This window comes from Dermacentor albipictus, chromosome 7 (assembly GCF_038994185.2).
Source record: "Dermacentor albipictus isolate Rhodes 1998 colony chromosome 7, USDA_Dalb.pri_finalv2, whole genome shotgun sequence".
NCBI lineage: Eukaryota > Metazoa > Arthropoda > Arachnida > Ixodida > Ixodidae > Dermacentor > Dermacentor albipictus.
The window spans coordinates 124,606,035-124,630,305 of record NC_091827.1 but is presented as its reverse complement, the minus strand read 5'-3'; the positions used below and the strand labels follow the sequence as shown (position 1 = coordinate 124,630,305).

The 24,271-nt window shown below is 45.0% G+C and overlaps 1 protein-coding gene across 4 annotated transcripts in view; it reads left to right on the top strand.

Annotated features, from left to right (window-relative positions):
• Positions 1 to 1,711: 1,711 nt before the first annotated feature.
• LOC139048149 (nuclear exosome regulator NRDE2) overlaps positions 1,712 to 24,271 on the top strand; it is a 297,571-nt gene continuing 275,011 nt past the window's right edge. For all 4 annotated transcript variants that reach the window (XM_070522677.1, XM_070522676.1, XM_070522675.1 and 1 more), the window contains exons 1-2: positions 1,712 to 2,053; positions 6,086 to 6,146. In XM_070522677.1, the coding sequence (XP_070378778.1) occupies positions 1,906 to 2,053; positions 6,086 to 6,146 (209 nt within the window). In that variant the 5' untranslated portion in view covers positions 1,712 to 1,905. The remainder of the gene's footprint in view (positions 2,054 to 6,085; positions 6,147 to 24,271) is intronic.

The window sequence follows — 24,271 nt, the reverse complement described above, 5'->3', positions numbered from 1 at the left end:
CAAGTTGACAACTTGAACTGGTCAATTCGTCCATAGCATCCTCTATTTTTCAAAAATAAAGGAGGCTATGATCCGTCATGGCAAGAAATTTTATGTACACATAAAAAAGGGGGTATGTGTGTGTGCTTGTAGTGGGGGGTATAGGATTAGGGCGGTACACAAAAATGTACCAACACCGTCCTCTAGACCCATTCCGTTAAGGTGTAACAAAGCGTATTATGCATAAAGTTCATACAACCAACTCTAACTACACACGCCAGGCGACGCGAGCTACATTTGTCATGACGCATTCGCGACTGCACCGGATGCCCTCCATATTATTCTCGTTACTCGTGTTCACTGCACCGAGGCAAAAGAAAGATCATGGGCGCAGGTGCCTTTAAAGTATCTCGACCTTGCGAGGCACTGCTGTGCGTGCCAGGGGAGCTGTCCGTGCGAACACTCCCTGGCACACACCTGCCTCGGCGGCCCCAACCTACGTACCGTTCTGCTTCGAGCTTTGATCCCCCCACTGTCCCTTGGGTGCACTGGAGTTCCTGCGCCGCCTGCTTAATTATAATCTCAGGTGCTCTCCTGAGACTTCCGTTTGTCGGTTACATGTGCCCTGCAGCTGGATCAGTACTTATAATAATAAAAAAACCCCGATCTATCGTCGCGACGATAGATCGCGAAAGCGGGTTTTGCAACATACCGCACCCGTGCGAAGAGAATTATGGAACGCCAACGAGGAATCTGACCAAAGCTTCGAGCTCGTAACCTCGTCGAGTGACACTCCTGCATCAGGCGTGACCGCTGAAAACCGCATACCGCCGGAAACTTCAACAGGATCATCCCTCGGTTGCATAACTGCCACCTGTACGGCCAACATGGACCAGACCCACACCTTCCCGCAACACAGAATAAAGAACCAACTTATAAAGCCCAAACACACGGCGGCACGCACACACCACAACACCACAAGCGAGACGCCATGCTGCTACGGTTGCCGGATTAAAACTGACTACTGTCACCAAGTCTAGCAAGCGTCTCAAGAGCTGGCAACCTCGGCGCGTAGCAACATGGCGGCGCTCTTGCGGTTCCCGATTTCAATGCATGGGCCCTATGGGTAGCTTGTCCTCTAGAGTCAGTATAGTAACTCTATGCATAGAAGCCGGATATCTGTGCAGGTCTGGAGTTCCAGTAGGTCGTGGGAGGAAGTATGTGTCTGCGAGGCTCGTGTTGGCTGGTGTTGTAAGAGGCTTTGTCTAGAACATGGATATGACTACATAAATAACGAAAGTGTCTGCGTTCACCCGGTGAACGCAGCGCAAGCGTTAGGTTCACCCAAACGTCACGTCCGGGACGCCACATCTGGTTCTCATAACGCGTTCTCAAAGTAAAATCTTAATGAAATATTTCCATTCCCGCATATTACATCTTTACTCACCCACACTGCACGACCAAGTGAAGAAAAGCAAGAACAGACGACCAACTGTTTCAAAGCGATCGCGAACCTTGTCGTCTGTCCTCCAACTTTAGCAGCCCGTTGATACTTTTATACACGCTATAACAAGTTTGTATAGTTAAACAAAACATGTTTTGGCGTAATAATAAAGCTAAAACAGCATTTTACACGCTGTTTTAGTAGAAAATGAATCATTGTGACAGACTGAACCATAGAGTTTCTAAACATACCCTAGAGGGAAATGTGGCGCTAGTGTCTACGGGGGCTTCGGGGCATAGAGTTGCTGGCGCCACCAGCTCACCAGCGTGCATCATGGCGCCGCGCTCAAAGATATCTGAAAACGAGTTTGAGTGAAGTTGGAGGTCGCGGTTACGTTACGGATTCGTCTCTTGTGGCATTTTACTAACGAGCAGTGTATTTTGTTCGTAACTGCCTTGCGCAAAGCGAATAAGGTATGTGAAATGGCGCAGGGTCCTTTCCTCTTTCCGGCGTATGCAACTACGAAAGCAGCAACATCGCAGAGTGACGCCAGGCCGGTGTTGTTTCCAAGTTTCAGTTCGTCATCACCACTGACGCAGGACAAGTCGGACCAGTCAGCGCCTTCAGAAAGTTGGTGCCAATATTTTGTGTTCTAAATTGTCACATGCGTGGCGTTTTGACTCATCTAATTTTGATTCCCTTTAGCGTTGGCCTAGGTTGTGCAAAATAGCATTGGAATCGGGTGCCTGTCTCTGTAATCCATTGTTTTTTCGCTGCCTGTGGCCAAGATTTCTACAAGTCAGCCCGATCGCAACGGCTCTGAGCTACCATTTCACGTGTTCATGGTTGTTGCCTCTTCATCCTTGGGACAGCATACCTATTGTGTGGCGTGTGCGGTAGAGTTCTGACTGGTGTGGTAGAAGTTTGCCAGACTGCCTGCCAAATTTGACGAGGAAAAACACCGTCAAATGTAGCGAATGCAACCGTGAATGCAATGACGCTGTTTCCGAAGCGCACAGGGTTACGAGATCAGGAGTATAACGCCCGTGCACTCTCCCAGCTCCGTATAGTACCGTAAAGTTGCTGCATAACCCGTGCGCTTTCGAATCGCTTGCTGGTTGCGGGCTCTGTTCTCCGACGGTACGGAGCGTTTTCTTTCGCTGCGCACGCTGTGCCTGGTCCGCACGGGATGAGGCTTTCGCTGGATCTGAAAGCGAGACGCGTTGCATAACACTCGGGACGCGTTCTATAGCTATGCGCGATCGCTGCAACTGTAAAAAATGGTTGCCTTGCTTTGCATAGGCAATCTCCTGGGGCTTATGCTGCTCGCAATACAGACTTTTCTGCATAATACTCGGGGTGCTTTCTATCGCTGCGCGCGATAGCTGCAACGGTACGAAACGGTTGCATTATCTTACTTTGCATGGTGACAGACAAGAAGAAGAAGCATATGTATTGTGCAGGTAAGAATAACTTGCAGGTAGCAAAAGATCCGTGCTGGTGCGCTACGCACTTGCGGCAGACAACGCGCGCATAGCGAGAAAAGCCCCGGGCGTTTTTGCGTTGCGTATCAGAAAAATTTGCTACGCAGAGAAAGGCACAGCAAACACTTTGCCCCGTTGCAGCGATCGTGCGCAGCTGTAGAATGCACCCTAAATGTTATGCTGTCCGTCTCAGTTTCAGAAAAGACTGTATTGCGAGCAGCATAAGCCCAAGAAGATTGCTTATGCAAAGCAAGCAAGGCACATAGCTATAGAACGCGTCCCGAGTGTTATGCAACGTGTCTCGCTTTCAGATCCAGCGAAAGCCTCATCCCATGCGGACCAGGCATAGCGTGCGCAGCGAAAGAAAACGCTTCATACCGTCGGAGAACAGAGCCCGCAACCAGCAAGCGATTCGAAAGCGGGCGGGTTATGCACCAACTTTACGGTACTATCGGGAGCTGGGAAAGTGGCCGCGTTATACTCCTGATCTCATAACCCTGTGTGCTTCGGAAACGGCGTTTTTGCATTTGCTACATTTGACGGTGTTTTTCCTTCTCATATTTGGTAGGCAGTCTGGCAACATTGACCCACAAATTTGGCAACAGACTTCTACCACACCAATCAGAACTCTGCCTGTGCATTGTTCAATGAATGTGGCTAACATGAAATGAAACGGTGAATGCGACGGCCGTGGCAGCAACGTCACGGCACTAGGTGATTCACTTTTGACGAGCTCTAGAGCTAAAGAAACATGTTTATTAATTCCTAACACTAAAGTTATAATATGACCGCAAGCGTAAACTGACGTCCTTAATTGGTAATGGCACTTTACATTTTATTCAAAACGCTAACAGCCACCTTGCAGAATTCAGTAGGCAGTTCACCCTAGACACTTGTGCACCCGGTTTGGTATTTCAACACTCAAATGACTGTACTCTTCATGCTGTTGTGCATCCTGTATCGACAGAGCTGTTTTCCTTTATTCCAAATGACCTACCAACAGGCTCCACTACGCTTCTTACGTTGGAGTGTACATTATGCCAAAAAGCTTGTGAGCTTACCTTATTTGTTGTGCAACAAGCAAACTATTAGTAATATTCTTATGTGGAAGGATGTGGAAACGGGGAGCACTTCTTCCGTGAGTATTGCAGGTGTTAATGGCTTACAGCTTTAATGAAATTGCTGAACATAGTCGTGCAGCATATTGTTTCCCAGCTTAGGCCAAAAACTAAGATGTCGCCTGTTGTCACCATAGCTTTGCAGTTTTACACAAATGGCCGAATACTTTAGCTTTCGTCATATATTATTACATGAATGTTCAGAGGAGGAAAACGCTGTGTAGAGTAGACATCAAGATGAAAAGAAGAAAAAGAAGCTAGCACATTGTTAGCTCCAGTAACAGTAAGACTACAATAAGTTAACCACTCATGGTCAGGCTACTTTATTAATGCTATGTCATCGTATAGGCAATTATTCTGAACCCTCATTTCAACCCACAAGATACCCTTATAGTGAAGATAAGCTTATTAGTCCACAAACAGATACTGTAGAGCAGAAACATTTTCATGTTGCATTTAAATAGTTCTAACAACAAATTTGCTACTGATCATCTCTGCCTTAGAGACCCGATTATGACATAAAAAAGAACTGAACAACTTGGTGCACAGCTTTGAGGGTAACTCTAGTAAAACATAGATGGATGACAAGAATGAGAAGCGTGCAGCATCTACTTGTAGCTTGAATTTTATTTGATGTGCGAGTGCTCCTTGTGTACCACAAATTACAGGCCAGCATGTTGCATGATGAATCCCACTCTTATATTGACGAACACAGCATGTTCAGTGTGCAGGCATGCATGACATGTGAAAATGAAGGATGTTCACATAATTGAGCGTTATGGAACATGAAAAGCACTGACATGGGCTCAATACCAAGTAGCAGTCACATGAGGAATCAATAAGTTTATTTAGCCTGCTTTAGTACTAGCTTTACAATACTAGATAACAATGCAGTTTAACATGTAGTCTATCAATTATTAGAAAAACAGAATAACAAGATACAGTTAAAGAAAACATACTAAAATAGTGGCATGTACAGACCAGTTTTGGTATGAACAATTAGCAACCTTCCTATATTTATTTTAGATATGATATGAGAGCAGACATGTAAACAGTTGCACCATAGCATTTACGCAAGCAGTCAATTATTTACTCTCCTTTCGTACTGGTTTTTCATTGGGCAACTTCTGTATCAATTCTTCAATGCCAAAATTCTAGAGGACTAGCATTCGGATGAAGTACACAGAAAATAGCGACACACACATTGTGTTAACTGGCAGCCATATGAGTTCATTGCTTCTTGAATTGAACTTTATGCATTCTAAAAGAACAACAAAGAAAGGAAAAGGGGAATTGGAAACATAAGTCAGACCTGTCGTGATATTTACAATATCTCCTTTTTGTGCAAGAGCAGTGACATCGTGCTGATGCTAAGGCCTCCTTCTTTGTGTATCAAATGGGCTTCAGATATTTCCCGTGTGCTCTGCTTGCACTATTTTAGCTCAATCTGGCTCTTGTTTAGATGAGGGTGACACTTGGACTTGCCACAATGTACAGTGAGGTTGCTGCCCATCGAACCCTTAAAAGAATTTGCGTGTGCTCTCAGCCAGGGAAAATGAAAGCCAAGGTATAATTTTTTGAAGTTTGGACCGAAATGTCAGTTCAGTATCATGGATGTCAGGGTGTTTTTTTACATATTTGGGCTCATTGTGGCTCAGTAAGAGTTCCTAAAACTTGCCATGTCCAGTCTATGGCTCCTTCAGAATACAATGTACTCCACCTTTACCAACAAACCATTCCCCCCCCCCCCCCCCCCCCGGTGTTTCGTGTGTTTTTTTTTTTTTTTGCCTGTCAAGCCATCTCTCAGGGTGACAGAGGTCTTTTTGGTCTTCTAGGAAGGTCATTTAGCTCAACTTGACTCTTCTCTTTATCATCTCTTTAAGGATAATTTGGTTAGCTTTTTCTTATAATCATGTCATGAACGCTCCATGATGCAGCAACAAACTAGCCCAGATCCAATCCTTAAGGGAGCAAGCACTTTGAAGGAGTATGCTGTGCTGGATTTGGACGCCAACAAGCCAGAGAGCTGTGTGTGACTGATGTGCTTTGTTTTTCATCAGGTGCACTCCCGGATTGGCTCTGCAATGCTAGCTATGATCCTGCCCTTCAGGACCTGCTCAGGTGAGTTGTGATGGGGTCTCTTTGAAGCAGGCTTATGTATTACCTGAATGCCCTAGTCAAGTTACTGCAGCCCAACCACTTCTGTGAATAACCTGGTAACTTCCAGATACTTTTGTGAATTGGCAGTTTCAATTACAAGAGCTACCGTAGTCTGAAACAGGTGGCACCACTCCAATATTTTGCTAATTGCTTGATTACTTTCCTGGGGCAATATTTGGTAACTTGTAATCAGTTACATTTTTGAAGGAGGTGATTGTAATTGTAATCGGTTACTTTTTTTCTGTAACGTGTACAAGCCTGGTAGATTACTTTCCTGGGGCAATAATTGGTAACTTGTAATCATTTACACTTTTGAATGAAGGGATTGTTATTGTAATCGGTTACTTTTTTTTCAGTAACATGTAACAGTAACATTGTGAGAGCCAGCGCATGGGTGACGTGTGGGCGCGATTCACAGACAGACCTCCCAGATGATGCACACTACTCTGGCGCCTTCTCGTAGCCATTGTCACTACTCTACACTTCTCACCATACCCTCTTCCACTTTCCACCTCATTGTTCCGCTGCACCCTCCTCCTCCACTTCTTGCATCTTTCATCCCCCGTTTTGCTCCGCATTCTCACTCACTTTTTGCTGTGCTCGTTCGCTTTGGTTACGCTGACGCTCGCTGCACGAATGGGCGCCTAAGAGCTGTGCTCTAAAACAAGTGTACATCCATATCAGAGGCAGATGCCTAGCTGAGACATGGCCTGCATGATCAGTTCTCACAAAATAAGGTGCATTGGGTATCATCAGCATACATTCATGTGCGAACTCGAGCACCAGTTATGCTTGGGATTGCCAAGTGCACTTGTTTTATAGCTGGTTTCTAAGCACACTTTAATCCTAAATGTACATTTTAGAGCCTGAATTGAGGACTGATATGAAATTGGGCAACACTGAAAACAAGGCAATGCAATCTAGCCATTTTTACCTTGTTTGCATTTGAATTCTTGCTAATGGTACATCCTTGCATGCTGACTTGCGGGAGCCAGCAAGAGTGGAAAAGCAATTGAAATCAAATCAAATGATAATTCATTGAGCATCACAAGAGGGATGGGAAGCGCAGACCTGTGCAAAAGTTTGTCTCAAGGAAACCTAGGTTTTGCAGACAGCGTACCTTTGAAGTAAAAAAAATTGGATTGTCTATACATTCAGCTCACACACATACAAAAAAAGAATAATTACACTAGTTAATGGCACAACACTGTGCGGCCGACTGACACAGTGCACAGCCCTATACTGTGAATCGCTGTTGCACATACATTTCTTTCTCTTCTAATGTATTTTATGTATCCTCATTGTATTTCATGTATAATCATGTACTTCTAGAGAAAAGACGGGGAATGCAGGAGATGGAAATTCAAGACAATGAGCAAAATGTGAACAAGGTGAATGCAGGAGACAACGTTTCGACAAGTGGACTTGTCTTCTTCAATATAAATAGTGGACTTGTCTTCTTCAACAATATATCGGTGAAACAGGACAATCAATGAACGTCAGATTAAACGGACATCGCGCGGACACAGCTAAAAAGCTTCCCAAAGCCGTCGCCGAGCATTTCAACCAACCAGGTCATAACTTTGATGAAATTAAACTCTACATCTTACAGTCAAATTTCCGTTCTGAATGAGAAAGAAAATACAGAGAATCATACCTTATCCATAAGTGCAAGACATTGCAACCAATAGGCATAAACGTTTCAAAGGGAGCTTTAGAATATGTTCGCTATGCTAAACTTCAAGCTATAGGCAATGACACTTAGTTTGATTTCTTGGCGTATTGCCCCCTCCCTTTTTTTTTCTTTCCTCTTTCCTTTTTCAGCGGGCCTGTCAGACGCCCTTGACACGCCGACTAACGCACGTGGGTTGACAGACCGGGGTGAAGTGGGGGAGGGGAAGGGGGTTGCCCTGGCTTTGACCTTGTACACAGGGTTCCTTTACTCTCAATTCGACACGCTAACATATTTTCCCTCGTTTCCGCGTCCTCCCGCCTCACACCCTCTCCCCTTTAGAAGAACCCCACCTATATATACTGCGGCAAGGGAGGCATACGTCGCCTTCAAGAAGACAAGTCCACTTGTCGAAACATTGGCTCCTGCATTCACCTTGTTCACGTTTTGCTCATCGTCATGTACTTCTAGGTATTTCCACTTTTCACTTCTTTTTTGCTATTCTGTCTACGTCTTTTTATGGTAACTTTCGCATGCCCTGTCTTTTCACATCACCTGCATCTTTCTCATGGCGGCGGGACAGTTTAGTTGTTCATTTACAAATGAGACAGTCATGATGCCGATGGCCCTTCATTTCCTACCTTCGTATGTCCTTTTTACAACAAACTGCTGTAGTTAATGGAAATAATAAATACAGTAATATCAGTGCACCCAGTCTGTGCAGAAACAGAAAAACTGCACAATGGGTGCATTAAAATGTTATCAGTGTCATGGTAGCTAAAACAATAACAAAAATGTACTTGCTCTCATTTTTCATTCTGCATATTCATTTGAAACCTCAGGCTTGTAGAGTGGCTGTAGGAATGAAGAGCTAGGCACCTACCAGACGTTGAACCAGTCGCTCACGGGAGCTTTAAGCTGGCCTTAAAACTCCTGTGCAGGCCGAACGGTGCAGATGATGAGACAAGGTCAAGTAGAGCGACGAATTGGGCTAGCTTCAGAGGCTCATTCGACTTGCAAAGTTTCATTCGGCCAAGATGAAAATAGGCAAGGTTATCTGTCGTGTTTGTACCACTTCTCCGATTGTCTGTGCTTCTCATGCTGAGCCAATTCGTGCTGCCACATTCTGGGCTGGTATGATGTAACGATTCACTTAATAATAATAATGATGGACTCGCATCTGTACAATCTTAGTAGAGGGGGCGGAAATAAAATCAACTATCCACTTGACTACATTCTCACCCCTGTACATCAGGCAGAGGCTGTGGGGCAACAGAACACAATGCAACCCAGTAATTTATACATGGCTAAAATTAATACATAGACAAGGCAGCAAAAAAGGGCAAAAACATAAAATAGAAGTGAAGTACCTTTTAATAAATTTACTGCCGTCAGTTATGACAAAATTACTTATTAAGTAGTGATAATTCAAAAGTAGGTAGACGCTTTATGCGTGGATACATATTGCAATTCTTTTCCTTTCCGCACTTTGTCAGTGGTTTTAGTGGTACCTTGCATACATTATTGCCACAGTAAGCCAGTCAAGCATGCTGGTGGATGACAAAAAAGGAATAGAATCAAGTCAAAAGAATCCTTAATTACAACAGCCCTGGTTGGGGGGGTATTCTGTTAAGTGTCCACCTAGTGGATGTGTTCATTTCGTCTGCTGCTGAAGTTGGAGACAGGCGCTCCGAGCCAATGAATCAGCACTGCAGCAGCAGCAGACGAAATAGACATGTCCACTAGGTGGACCTTCCCCCCCCTCCCCCTTGGTTGCGCAGAAGAGTGCAACACAGTTGCGTATCTGCTCCTTTTGCTGTTGTGGAACGAATGAATGACCATCATTGCATTGGGGGGGGGGGGGGGGGCATATCAGGCTTTTGTGCTTCACTCTTAGTCTGCATTGGCTGCCATGAAAGTGTAAAAACAGCCATGTGCTGATGATATTCAGATGCTCATAAAGGGACCCTGTGTGGTCAGAACTAACCTAGGATCCTTCACTGTTGCCTAGGCATAGCTTTGGTATGTAAAAAACATTGATTGTTCTGTCAATCCATTATTGATTGAGTGACAGATAAACATGTGAGGGGGTAATTTGAATTTTCTCTGCCTTTGCTGTTTCACATAGCAGAAAATAGCTCCCTTTATTGATAATGTTTCAAAGCACATAGTGGCTGGACAATGGTGAAGCTACTGTCATCATCATCATCATCAGCCTGGTTACGCCCACTGCAGGGCAAAGGCCTCTCCCATATTTCTCCAACAACCCCGGTCATGTACTAATTGTGGCCATGCCGTCCCTGCAAACTTCTTAATCTCATCCGCCCACCTAACTTTCTGCCGTCCCCTGCTACGCTTCCCTTCCCTTGGAATCCAGTCCGTAACCCTTAATGACCACCGGTTATCTTCCCTCCTCATTACATGTCCTGCCCATGCCCATTTCTTTTTCTTGATTTCAACTAAGATGTCATTAACTCGCGTTTGTTCCCTCACCCAATCTGCTCTTTTCTTATCCCTTAACGTTACACCTATCATTCTTCTTTCCATAGCTCGTTGTGTCGTTCTCAATTTGAGTAGAACCCTTTTCGTAAGCCTCCAGGTTTCTGCCCCATAGGTGAGTACTGGTAAGACACAGCTATTATACACTTTTCTCTTGAGGGATAATGGCAACCTGCTGTTCATGATCTGAGAATGCCTGCCAAACGCACCCCAGCCCATTCTTATTCTTCTGATTATTTCTGTCTCATGATCCGGATCCGCAGTCACTACCTGCCCTAAGTAGATGTATTCCCTTACGACTTCCAGTGCCTCGCTGCCTATTGTAAACTGCTGTTCTCTTCCGAGACTGTTAAACATTACTTTAGTTTTCTGCAGATTAATTTTTAGACCCACTCTTCTACTTTGCCTCTCCAGGTCAGTGAGCATGCATTGCAGTTGGTCCCCTGAGTTACTAAGCAAGGCAATATCATCAGCGAATCGCAAGTTACTAAGGTATTCTCCATTAACTTTTATCCCCATTTCTTCCCAATCCAGGTCTCTGAATACCTCCTGTAAACACGCTGTGAATAGCATTGGAGAGATCGTATCTCCCTGCCTGACGCCTTTCTTTATTGGGATTTTGTTGCTTTCTTTATGGAGGACTACGGTGGCTGTGGAGCCGCTATAGATATTTTTCAGTATTTTTACATATGGCTCGTCTACACCCTGATTCCGTAATGCCTCCATGACTGCTGAGGTTTCGACAGAATCAAATGCTTTCTCGTAATCAATGAAAGCTATATATAAGGGTTGGTTATATTCCGCACATTTTTCTATCACCTGATTGATAGTATGAATATGATCTATTGTTGAGTAGCCTTTACGGAATTCTGCCTGGTCCTTTGCTTGACAGAAGTCTAAGGTGTTCCTGATTCTATTTGCGATTACCTTAGTAAATAGTTTGTAGGCAACGGACAGTAAGCTGATTGGTCTATAATTTTTCAAGTCTTTGGCGTCCCCTTTCTTATGGATTAGGATTATGTTAGCGTTTTTCCAAGATTCCGGTACGCTCGACGTTATGAGGCATTGTGTATACAGGGTGGCCAGTTTCTCTAGAACAATCTGCCCACCATCCTTCAACAAATCTGCTGTTACCTGATCCTCCCCAGCTGCCTTCCCCCTTTGCATATCTCCCAAGGCTTTCTTTACTTCTTCCGGCGTTACCTGTGGGATTTCGAATTCCTCTAGACTACTTTCTCTTCCATTATCGTCGTGGGTGGCACTGGTACTGTACAAATCTCTATAGAACTCCTCAGCCACTTGTACTATCTCATCCATATTAGTAATGATATTGCCAGCTTTGTCTCTTAACGCATACATCTGATTCTGGCCAGTTCCCAGTTTCTTCTTCACTGTTTTTAGGCTTCCTCCGTTCCTGAGAGCATGTTCAATTCTATCCATATTATACTTCCTTATGTCAGCTGTCTTACGCTTGTTGATTAACTTCGAAAGTTATGCCAGTTCTATTCTAGCTGTAGGGTTAGAGGCTTTCATACATTGGCGTTTCTTGATCAGATCTTTCGTCTCCTGCGATAGTTTACTGGTATCCTGCCTACCGGCGTTACTACTGACTTCCATTGCACACTCCTTAATGATGTCCACAAGATTGTCGTTCATTGCTTCAACACTAAGGTCCTCTTCCTGAGTTAAAGCCGAATACCTGTCCTGTAGCTTGATCTGGAATTGCTCTATTTTCCCTCTTACCGCTAACTCATTGACCGGCTTCTTATGTACCAGTTTCTTCCGTTCCCTTCTCAGGTCTAGGCTAATTCGAGTTCTTACCATCCTGTGGTCACTGCAGTGCACCTTGCCGAGCACGTCCACATCTTTTATGATGCCAGGGTTAGCGCAGAGTATGAAGTCTATTTCATTTCTAGTCTCACCGTTCGGGCCCCTCCACGTCCACTTTCGGCTATCCCGTTTGCGGAAGAAGGTATTCATTATCCTCATATTATTCTGTTCCGCAAACTCTACCAATAACTCCCCCCTGATATTCCTAGTGCCTATGCCATATTCCCCCACTGCCTTGTCTCCAGCCTCCTTTTTGCCTACCTTGGCATTAAAGTCACCCATTAGTATAGTGTATTTAGTTTTCACTCTACCCATCGCCGATTCCACGTCTTCATAGAAGCTTTCGACTTCCTGGTCATCATGACTGGATGTAGGGGCGTAGACCTGTACAATCTTCATTTTGTACCTCTTATTAAGTTTCACAACAAGACCTGCCACCCTCTCGTTAATGCTATAGAATTCCTGTATGTTACCAGCTTTATTCTTATTTATCAGGAATCCGACGCCTAGTTCCCTTCTCTCTGCTAAGCCCCGGTAGCACAGGACGTGCCCGCTTCTTAGCACTGTATATGCTTCTTTTGGCCTCCTAACTTCGCTGAGCCCTATTATATCCCATTTACTACCCTCTAATTCCTCCAATAGCACTGTTAAACTCGCCTCACTAGATAACGTTCTAGCGTTAAACGTTGCCAGGTTCATATTCCAATGGCGGCCTGTCCGGAGCCAGTGATTCTTAGCACCCTCTGCAGCGTCGCAGGTCTGACCGCCGCCGTGGTCAGTTGCTTCGCAGCTGCTGGGGACTGAGGGCCGGGGTTTGATTGTGTTGTTCATATAGGAGGTTGTGGCCAAGTACTGCACCAGGGTGGCCAATCCTGCTCTGGTGAGGGAGTGCGTTACCGGTTCTGGTCACCGGGATCAGGCCACACTCCAGGCCTGTTTATGCAATTTTGTCAACACGCGGATTTTTTTTTTTTAAATCCGGTGGAAAATTGCCGGCACCGGGATTCGAACCACGGACTTCTTGCACGCGAGGCGGGTGTTCTACCTCTACGCCACCGCTGCAACCAGAGACGCTACTGTGTGCTCTAGCAACTACAAGTGGTGGTTTATATGGTTACAAATTTACCATGACATGCTCGATTCTTTTTTCTTTTGTTTGTTTACCATTGTCGTAATCACAGAAATAGATTTAAGATCCAGTCCAGGGCCAAGCAGGTTTTTCCAAGTGGTTTTTTTCAAACCTGCTCAGTTCTTTCAAACCTATGCCTGTAGCACTGCCGCCCACTCTGTAGAAACAAAATATATTGGAAACTTAAATTTTGCCCCCCATCAGATAAATCTTTCATAAATACTCCAAATAATTGTGCCTCTGCGGTGCACATCGTTCAAGATGTAACTGTCTAGGGTGGAGATCTAGTGCCTCTTCACAGCAATCTTATGAATGACAAAGTCTACAATATTTAATAAACAGTTATCATCTTGAGTGAAGAAACATTTAGTATTTTTTATGCCAAATTTCGGTGTTCTTCTTTTGTTTCGACTGTGGTATTTGCTTTAATTTTAAGGTTGGCAGGTATGCATATACATTGTGTGTCAAATTACACATTTCGTAACTGAAAAGTGCTGTGCTTTGAAGCCCACTATTGAGGTATCTTCCTTTGCATCTTCTCATTTGACACACTTCGCTGGCTCCCTGAAGGCATATTGTGTACTTTCAGTGTATGCAGGAGTCAGTAAAATGACCTGATATCAGACAATGGCATGACTGCCGCTGTGCTAAATACTTGTTTGTCAGCATTACTAGGAGAGAGCGAAAGAAAGTTTAATAGTTTCTGGAAGGTGACACATAAACATGTGCGGGGCAAGTTCAAATGCTCACTGCCTGTGCTTTTCAACATTAGCATTTCTCAATCATGTAGTGAATACAATGGGCCATGTTGCTAAGCATAAGACAAGACAAGAGGGCAGTGAGAGTGCAGTAATAGATATTCATTAATTTTGCTCTTCAACGATATGCACAACTACACCTGCATTAATTATACTGTTATTTTTAGTGTTGCTTATGTCTTGTTGATTTCTTTCAAAAGATTGATGCTCACTTAAGTGCAGTCAATAATGCAAGAAAAGCAGAATCATGCTAATTGAGAACTTCAGTTTACATGGTTGATTGAAGGGGCCGAGTTTCAGGTCCCTTGCATCACTCACACGCTGACCTAATGTTAGAGACAATGGTAACTCACAGCTTTGTGCAAGTAGTGAAAAGCCCAACACGCATATAGGACCAGCATGAATCCATTATTCATCTGCTCTTTCTGCATGACAAAACATTTTCCTATAAAGTTGCAGTTGAATATGAAATTTTGGACCATAAATCAACTATAGTTTATCTTAGTGTCGCGAATGAAAGACTAACAAAAGCCCAACAGCATGTGTGTACAGTTTTCAAGGAGTCGACAACATGTCAATGCTATAGTAGAGGCGCGATGTGACCAGCACAGCGGCTGCTTGTCACATACTGACCTTTTAAAGGGCCCATTACCAGGCCCCATAGCAAACTTTGGTCATAAGCTGCAAGTTATTACATGTCAGGGAGCATTCTGCTGCAAAAATTTTTCAAATAGGCTCATTAATAGCTGAGATAGAAATATTTCAGTGCCACGCACCCATGATTTCAGCAGGCAGGCTTTACTGCCAAGCAAGACGCTCTCTCAACTTGCCCCGTCTAGCCTCCGCAAGTGAAATTCCTTCCCTGTATTCTCTCATACAGGACCTTAAGGATCGCATGACGCATACATTACATTCATTTCTTTTCTCCTTGCTTTTTTTTTTCTGGTGCTGCACACTTTCGCTGACAGCGTCGCGTGCAAGCTGTTGTCCCATTCGTGCAGCGCATGATTTTGCACGCTGGGCACAAGGACACATGACTAGCGGTATAATTCAGTGCTACATGAATACTGAGGCCAAACAAGCAGATCGAAGAGCATGATCACGCGCTGCAACACGGTAGAAAATGGCATAGTTGCGGTACCTGCGCACATGACTGCACGACTGTGGAAACAAGCTGACGAAGCAGAAGTACATCTGTCATGCTTTGGTGCGAAGTAAAACAGAAAATTCGCAGACATTCTGTTTGTGTGTTTTATTATTTCTCTAAACCTCAATTCATCAATTCAAGCAACAAATAACACAAATAACAGATGGGGCCTTGAATAATTCTCAAAGTCGTGTGCCACCACGAGTGATGTCACACTGCAGACCCGAGTATGTAGGCGCAGGGATGCGAGTACGTCACCGTCCGGCTTGGAGCAGAGCGGCTTTGAGGAGAAGGGAAAACGGCGTTCAGATTGAAATTTCACACCTTTCCGTGATGCGTAGTGATGTAATTCTTTGCAAACATGATTGTTGGCATGCATTGTATGCTCAGCATTTGTCAGCCCGAAATGGCCAGACCTGGTGAGGGGTTCTTTAATAGACATTCCACCATTGTATACAAGCACAGGGATGCAGGGTTGCCCGTATAAACACTGAAGCCAAAACCAGGTAAAATATATACATGATACAGCCTAGTTACCCTCCCGCTTTTCTTTTGTGAATGTGTTAGTTCGTTAGTAGGTTAATCACGCTTCATTTGTACATGTCAACAACATCGAAAAAAACATGAAATACACATTAAAATATATATATGTATAAAAAAAATACATCATATGCAAAAAAAGGAAAGATTGGTACACATTCACAGCTTGTCTCTATATATCTGGCCAGTGGCTGTCTGTGTTGGTGTGGCTGAATATTATGGCCAGAGGGGCATGACAAGTGGTTCCCTTCCGTAGTGTTCACAGGAGGGCATGCCACAGTCCCTGATGCAGGAGGCCGTTCTGTGGCTGACCTTATTGGTGAAGGGGGATCGCACCTTGCCCTATGCACTGGCTGCGAGGTTGCAGTGTAAAGTGGAGCATCAAAAAGATCCTTATGATTTGGTGGGTCATGCCATGCAGCATCTTGCTCACTGCTCTTGTGGCCCGTGCGGTGAGCAGTCACTTTGCATAGCTTTGCCACGTTCCACATTCTGCCATCATCGAGGACGAAGGATGCTGGTCTTGGTTGCCCAATGACTTCTCTAGGCTTTGAGAAGGAAGTGTCACCCTTGTATTAAACCGATGGCTTCTTCAGCTGTACCACATCTCCTACTGCCACCATTGTCAGCTTTGCAGCTCGCCTTCTGTCAGTGTAGGTTTTGCTGTACTGTTGCCTGCGCTTAACATATTGCCGTAACCTGGCCAGTTCCTGGTTGGGTGTCTTTGTGAATGACTCAGGCGATAAGCTGAGGATGTAAAGTTTGGTGCTTGGAAGCCTGCCGTGAAGTAGTACCGCCAGGGCTACTCCTGTTGTGGGGTGTGGTGTGCACCCAGTCTTGTGCAGCACTTCGCAGGAGATGCAGTTCCAGATGCGCCAGCTGGATGTACGTCTTGAACTTGCGAGTAAACCGTTCGGTCATCCATTTGTCTGTGGGTAATAAACAGATGAATGCGACAGATGAATCTAATCCAAAACAAACATGTTAAAAATGATATAGACGTTCGTGTGTGATAAAAGCTGTCAGATCCCCACTGTCAGGATCCAGAACCTGATGATAGGCATTTGCTAAGTCAAGTTTCGAAAGTATGTTGCCCCCACCAAAGCATAAAGAAGCTCTTCCATGTGCGGCAGCTGAAAACTGTCCAGAACGACTGCCTTGTTAGGTTCATGTAGATCTAGGCAAAGCCTAATACTTTCATCTTTCTTCTAAATTACAGCAATACAGGACACCCATTCTGGCGCATTGGTATGTTCAATGATGTCCGAGCTTTCTAAGTGCTGCAGCTCAGAAGACACGCGTGGTCGTAACATTTTTGATGCTGCCGGCCGAATACCTGCACGTGTCTTAATTCTGTGGAGAAAACATTTTGCAAGACCCAGCTCATTTGTGAAGAGCGAGCTGAACTGTTGCTGAACCGCTGGTGGCAGCTGTGTGGGGGGGTCGACCGGACCTGTCGGAGCTATTTCCGCAATCGGTACTGTGCTGGTTTGAAAGCACTGTAGTCGAGACTACTCGCAGCACAGCTTCGATGCCTTAATACCGTCCAAGCCAATGAGAGAAGTGCCCTGTTTGACAACATAAAACAAAGGCAATGCGCTGCGATTCTTGAAGGAGACCTCAGAAAAAAAGCAGCCTCGAACTGAAATTGGTCTCTTGGAATAATCCAGAAGTGCGACTCAAGGAATGGGAAAGAGGAGCATACCCGGCAAATGCTGGTCAAACATCTTCCGTAGACAATGGAAGCGGAAGAGCCAGAATTGACCAACAATTGCAGAGTGACCTGCCTGACTTGAATGTCAGTCTAAATTCCAGATGTAAAAGGCTATTGAACCACAAGTATCTGGACGGTTTTCTCCTCCTGTGAGCTATCAACGGAAACTTTGTGGACAGCTGCTTGCGACTGTCTCTGGTTACAAACATTTTGAAAATGCCTGATATGGCCACAAAATAAACATTTTTTCCTTTTAGTTGGGCAACGTGGCCATGAAGTGTGGTGCCAGCTATAGCCACTAATGAAGTAGTGGGAACTATTCCTGTGTTGCTGCAAATGTGGGGGACGCCGCTCTCAAGATGGGGGGTGGTTCCCATGCGTAGCTGTCTAGCGGAAGTGCTTCAAGGATAGGTAAGCTGCCGAAAGCTTGCAGCCAAAAGCGCTGTACCTTGTCTCTGCTTCTGATAATTTTGTTGAGAAGAAAGCGAGTGGATGCCAAATGCCAGCCATGTATTGTTGAAGCGCTGTGCCGATGGCAATGTTGGAAGCATCCACCATGAGGGCAGTGGCTTGGCCTCGGGTGCTGGGTGTACTAGCAAAGTCGCATTCGCCAGTTGCATTTCAATCTCCATGAAAGCTTTGCCTATCGGCTCTGATGACAGTAAAGGGAATGTGGGCTTGATGGTGTTGAGGAGAGCTTCCAAAGGTTTGATTTTAGCAGTGCAAGATGGAATAAAATGTCTGTAAAACTTCACCAAACTGAAGAAACGTCCTAACTGCCACATTAAAGGGGGCAAGGAGAGTTGGTGATGGCCTCGACATTGGAAGGAAGTGGTCTGATGCCTTCATCTTTCAGAAGATGACCGAGGAACCAAAGTTGCACTTCGTGACGTTGGTGAAAAGGCTGTGAGACTGAAGGCAGTGAAGAGAAGCCATAGGTGCTCAAAGCGTGTCTCTAATGTGTTACTGGCCATGAGCATGTTGTCAATGTTGTTGAAAATGAATAGCAGTCCGCCAGCTACCTCATCAATGAAATGCTGAAATGTCTGCGTGGCATTCTTCAGGCCAAAAGGCATCCACAGGAACTCGGAGAGGCTGAAAGGCGTTGTGATTGCTGTTTTCGCTGTCCTTTGAAGCCATAGGAATGTGATGGTAGGCTTTGGGTAGGTTGTTCTTGGAAAACACTTGGTCATCGGGGAGACTGACACTTATTTCTTCTCTAATTATGTGATGCTGAACACTGAATCACTAGTTTAGTCCAGTTGGGTGTTCGTGAAGGAGGATGGCAAGTGGCTCCAGTACAGCATGTTGCACCGTGAAGGCTATTGGAGCGACTGGAGAAGGTTTGCCAGCTATGCTGGATCTGATAGTGGAATCTAGGATCCTCTTCTTGGCCATGACAATGAGGAAGCTAATATGAGAGAAGTCGGCACGTAGTGTAGGATGGATTAAAAAAAAAAAAGAAAGGGAATAGCTACTGGAAAGTTCTACTGAGGCCGAGGTTGAGGGTGAGTGATTTGTGACAGAAAACGGAAATGCTTGGAACGATTCATGGCTTACAGTTACAGAATGGGTGTGCAGCGTTTATCCTCTGATCTTGCCTGCAACATGCTTACCTCAGCACTTGTGTCAACGAAAAATTTCAGTTCATTGACAGATTCAGGGATGAAGATAAGGTGACTGGAGTTTTCTTAGGGGTCACTTGTTGCTGCTAGTGCTCCCAAGGACTGTTTCCCATCCAGGAGCATGGTCGTATGCACCGGCATGCTGAAACACTAAAACATTGATGGTACCAGTGCAGGGATGGGAGCTGGTGAGGGGATTGCTTGTGAGAGGAGCAGCAAGCCAGTGACGATGACCGAGAGGGAAACATACGGTGAACGCATGGGTTGGTGGACATACTGTTAAATGCAGCAGCGACAAGATCCAAGAGGTGTCGAATATCCTTGTGAAGGGTAAAAAACCATCATGCTGTGGGACCAAAGGGTCGGCCATAGTATGCTAGTTTGTAAACAATCGTGAAATAGGTGGATGAGCCCTGGCATTGTCAGTTTCGGCCACGGTCACTTGGGAAGCAACGAGGCTTGGAGATGACATCTCACAGAGTTTATTGGCCAAGGACGCAAGAGCAGAATGGCTACGATCTGATACACCTAGTAGCACCATTTGGATGGGAACTAGGAGGTTTCGGAAGAACAGGTGCTTGAGAAGTGCCTCATTGAAGGTGGAGGCCTGTGGTCCAACTAGATGCTTCATATGTCGAAGGAGCTGGGATGGCTGACGATCGCCGAGCTCTGTGGTGGATGGGAGCTCTTGCAGGTGGCGTCTGTAGGAAAGGACCGTGCACTCCAGGATGGTGGCCTTGAGGGCTTTGTAGGGCATGCGGGACAGGTGCAGCCAAGAGCTTGTAGGTGGGCATAGTGGGTTTGCTGAAAGGTTACGTGCATGGCCTGGAAGCTGACCTCCACCTGATGAAACCAGATGTCAGGAAGCTGGTGGCTGTACGGTGGCATCTTGACAGCGTAGTGCGCCACAGGGATCGAAGGAGGAGCGGCAGTGTCGAGCTGAGCCATCAACGTCCCGTTGGAAGGTGTGGCTGTGTCCATGGTCCAAAGTCACCAATGTTGCGAGAACATGAAAGACCTAAGACACAATCTTCTTGCGAGGCTAACCCTTCAGACTGAGCTTTATTTTCTTTTGAGCGCTGAGCTCGCGCCTCTCCTGCCTTTTCTTCTTTTTCCAGCACTGCGTGCTCTGGGGCCATACTACACCACACTACCATACAGCCTGGCTTCTGCAGGTGCCTTTAAACTGTTATGCAACCCATTGAAACAGTTTACTATTTTGTAGGAGTAAGTAACTTAAAGGAACAAGTTGATGGAATTGCCTTGGATTTCTCAAAAGCATTTCACAAACTCCGTCAAGCGACACTTAGCAAAAAACTGAAAATGTATGGTGTCAATTCAATGGTCATTTTTTGGATTGAGGCATAAATTCAGTGGTCATTGCTTGGATTGAGACATACTTAAATAAACGAGTAGTTCATGTAAATCTCTGACAAGCACTTAACTTCTTGTCGCATCTGGAATTTCCCAGGGTTCTGTGATAGGACTGTTATTATTTCTTCTCTATGTTAACGATATCGGTAAAGGTGTGAGTCCATATATTGAGATTAGCCTTCTCGTGGACGTTTGTCTATTGTTCTTGTTTTTTATTTATTTAAAGATACTGTCGGTCCGCATCAGGACCCAGACAGGAGTGGTAACAATATATCAACATACACCAAGCAGTGAACGAAACAATAGAATACAGCGATACAGAAATATATGCCCTATTGTTGAAAATATTCGGACAAAAGTTCGGAAAACTGCTCACAGGTCTCTGCATTTACTATGTTTGCAGGGAGACAATTCCAGTCGCGTGCTGTGGAAAGGAAGAATGAGTATTTGTAGCAATGCTTGTGAAATCGATTTTCCTTAATGTGTCTGCAATGTTTATTTCGCACTATGTGGGTCTTAGATTCATTTATGTAGCGAGACTTATCAACAAGTAGCAGCTCATTAATGATTAAATAGAAAAGGCAAAGTCGTTTTTCCTTCCTCTTGACATCAAGTAGGGGCAGGTTTGCCTTCGCGTAAAGTGGTGTTACGGCGTCTTGCCGGCGGTATCGGGAATAAATAAACCGCAATGCACGTTTTTGAACTTGCTCCAATTTTGACAGTGAATCTTTCAAATACGCATCCCATACTTCACATGCATATTCTAATATTGGGCGCATGAGCACTTTATAAGCAATCAGTTTCGTGGCTGGAGAAGTGGGTTTAAGGACACGTCGAATATAACCTAATCTCTGGTTGGCTTTCCCAAGTTTCTCTGGTTTTGTGGAGTGTAAAGGCATTCATCACCAAATACTGCTAAATGAGTCCTCAAATATAATTTCAGACTGGTGTGCTACATACAGTATGCAAACTAACCAACAAATCAGTATTCAATGCTACGCACTGAATGCGCATGGACATGTTCTTGCCGCGCTCCCCGATACCACCATCTTTACGTGTGTACTGCCATTTCTTGTGCTGACATGCCATGATGGGTTCAAAGGACAAGTGCAATTCTTGTTTGCAGCCGTTTTTTGGTTGTCAACAATTTATTCGATGCTGTGGGCCTTGTGGCTGCCAGTTACACTGCAAGTGCTTCAACATGGTTGATGAAGAGTACGAGCTGTACCTGTCCACACGATTAAGCGCATACAAGTGCTCACAGTGTACTAGATGCAACGGGTGCAACAGTATAGGGCTCCCTATGCCGGCTGTAAGTGCCCCGCTGGACCAAGACGTCACTGCTTGTTATGGAGCCTGTGGCCAACTTTGTGTCGTCGTGTTGGCCCTGTGCGACAAAGTCGCGTCACTTACAAGTGTGGTTCTTGATCTGAAAAAGGACGACAGCCTTCGCTTGCACTTGGCCCTGAACACAGAGCTATCGCAGAAATGTGCGCAGCAGCAGGAATGTGACGGAAACTGGTGGCTCCCTTTGGCGCCTTCGTCGATGTCCCTTTGGTCACAGGCTGCAAGTCTACCTGTCCTATCCACCGACTTCGCGTCGGTATGTGAACAACAGCACAGTGTCAAATCGGCACCCACTCCAGTGGGTAGGTCAAAATGGGAAGCAATTGTGCATCTAGGCCTACAACTTATTCAGTTCTGTCCCAAGACGAGGGCGAAGCTGTTGCTGGGGGCAAGTACTTTAACACGCTGGTTTCTGTGCCGGGAAGGTGTTTGCTTTTCGTGTCGCGCTTGTCCCCTTTGACAACTTTCAAGGAAATCTGTGCTACGCATGAAAAAGTTGTTGATAGCAACAATGTTAACTGCCAAAAGCTCAAAGCAAAGCATGAGAGTTCCACTTCTTTCCGGGTCACAGTGAACAAGAACGTTTAAAAAAAAAATCAATTCGATAAACATTTGGCCAAAAGGTTGCCTTTTCCATGTTGACCATGGCTACTTCTCCATGTTGACCAGCGGAAGCAAGCCATTTGCACATCAATGAAATTCCGCTAAAGCTGCTAGAGAAGGGCTAGTTGAATACTGCTTAGTCATAAATAAAAGCCACGACATTCCCTACGCAATATTGGATGACTTGTGTTGTTGCATTCAAAAGGGCTCATCCGTGCCTGTTTCTTAGGTCGATTCTGAGGCACGACTGCGCTATTCTAGACACGAGCCTATAGTAATCATATATGCATGTTTAAACCACAATATAAATTAAGCTTGAGAATATATTTATAAACCATCCTACCACTTCAGCTTTAAAACAGGAATACGAAGGCCGCACACTGCTAGTCTTGTACGACTGAGTGCCCCCGATGGTGTGGTGCTTCACGTCAGTAGCACACCTCATTGTTGGGATACCTAACATTAACGGCACATTTTATCTGAAGATGCCTCACGTACACACTCCTCTTGGCTTTTCATTAAAATTTTCCCACCAGGTACGAATGACGTATGTAGAGTGAAGGAGAAAGTAATCAGGAAATGTTAGAGTACAGTCCAATACACGACATACTGACAGTATTATGCTTCTAATAAGCCCTATTTAGAAAAGCTTCAAGTGCCAATGATGTGTTTGTTCACCGATGGAGTCAATTCAAACTTTACATCAACTTCACTTTCTTTTTCACAGAAGCAATGGCTCAACAAGCAGTCAGCTGTTTGCATGCATCCTTTGCAGCGAAATGCATTCACAAGACAATGTAGAACTGCAACAGTTCTGCAGTCAGGTTGTTCTTGGGAGTACTGCATCCAACACCTTTAATACTGCAGCTCTGGAGTGAATCCAGGATGTCCCAGAAGGTGCGCATGCAGAGGCTGTTTTCTTGCAGTAGATTGGAGATATTAGTCTTGACGCTTCTAAACATCTTGAATAAATCCCACAAAGGACACTTAAGGTATCCTTTCTTGAACTCTCTAGTGTTAGGAAAGCTTTTAGGCACTCTGTACCTGACTACTGGATTTCGCTGATGCATGCAGTACACTTCTGATGTTTCAAAAAAGTGTGTAGGAGATGGCCACAAATAGTACACAACGCAATCTTGTGCAGCTGGCATGCCGTATCCATGATCTGGTGCAGTGCTTCCCTTTGCCAGATCACTCTTTGGAGAAGTGCATAGCTTCGACAGGTTTAACCACAGCTTGGAGCTGTTCATGTGTTGCCAGCCGTTCCTTGTTTCCTGCCTTCATGGTTTCTTGAACAGCAGCAAGCACGAAACTTGGCTTTGCCATGACATTGCCAGTGATGCAAATCTTTATAGGTGTGTACAGACTTAAAAGTCTGTATATGTGAGAAGCTCATGATAGCTAGGTGGTCTTCATCCCCTGCAAAGCATCTAGTGACTGCGAAAAATCTCTGAAAGAAAAGTGGAATGACGTCTGTTTCCCTGAAACATTTCAAAACACACGCGTCCCTGTACCAACAGATATGTAACATATGTAACCTTTCGAAAGGTTTCCCCATTTCCTACCTCCAAGGGATCCTGGTTGAGTTTTCCTGTCAGGACATAGTGACTCAGAGTGTCTACCAACCGGGAAAACTGGGAATTCACAGGGATTTTGAATAGTCTGGAAAAACTCAGGGAAAACTCAAGTAATTTGTGCTTCAATCAGGGAAGATTAGCTGTCATTTTATTGAAAGGGAGCGAAAGTCGCCCTACTGCTGGCTCGAGTAAAAGAGAGGAATCGTAACGAATTGTCTTTGACGACGTGTCGTCACCTGGAGGAGTTGCCAGTGTACAGTCAACGACCGAT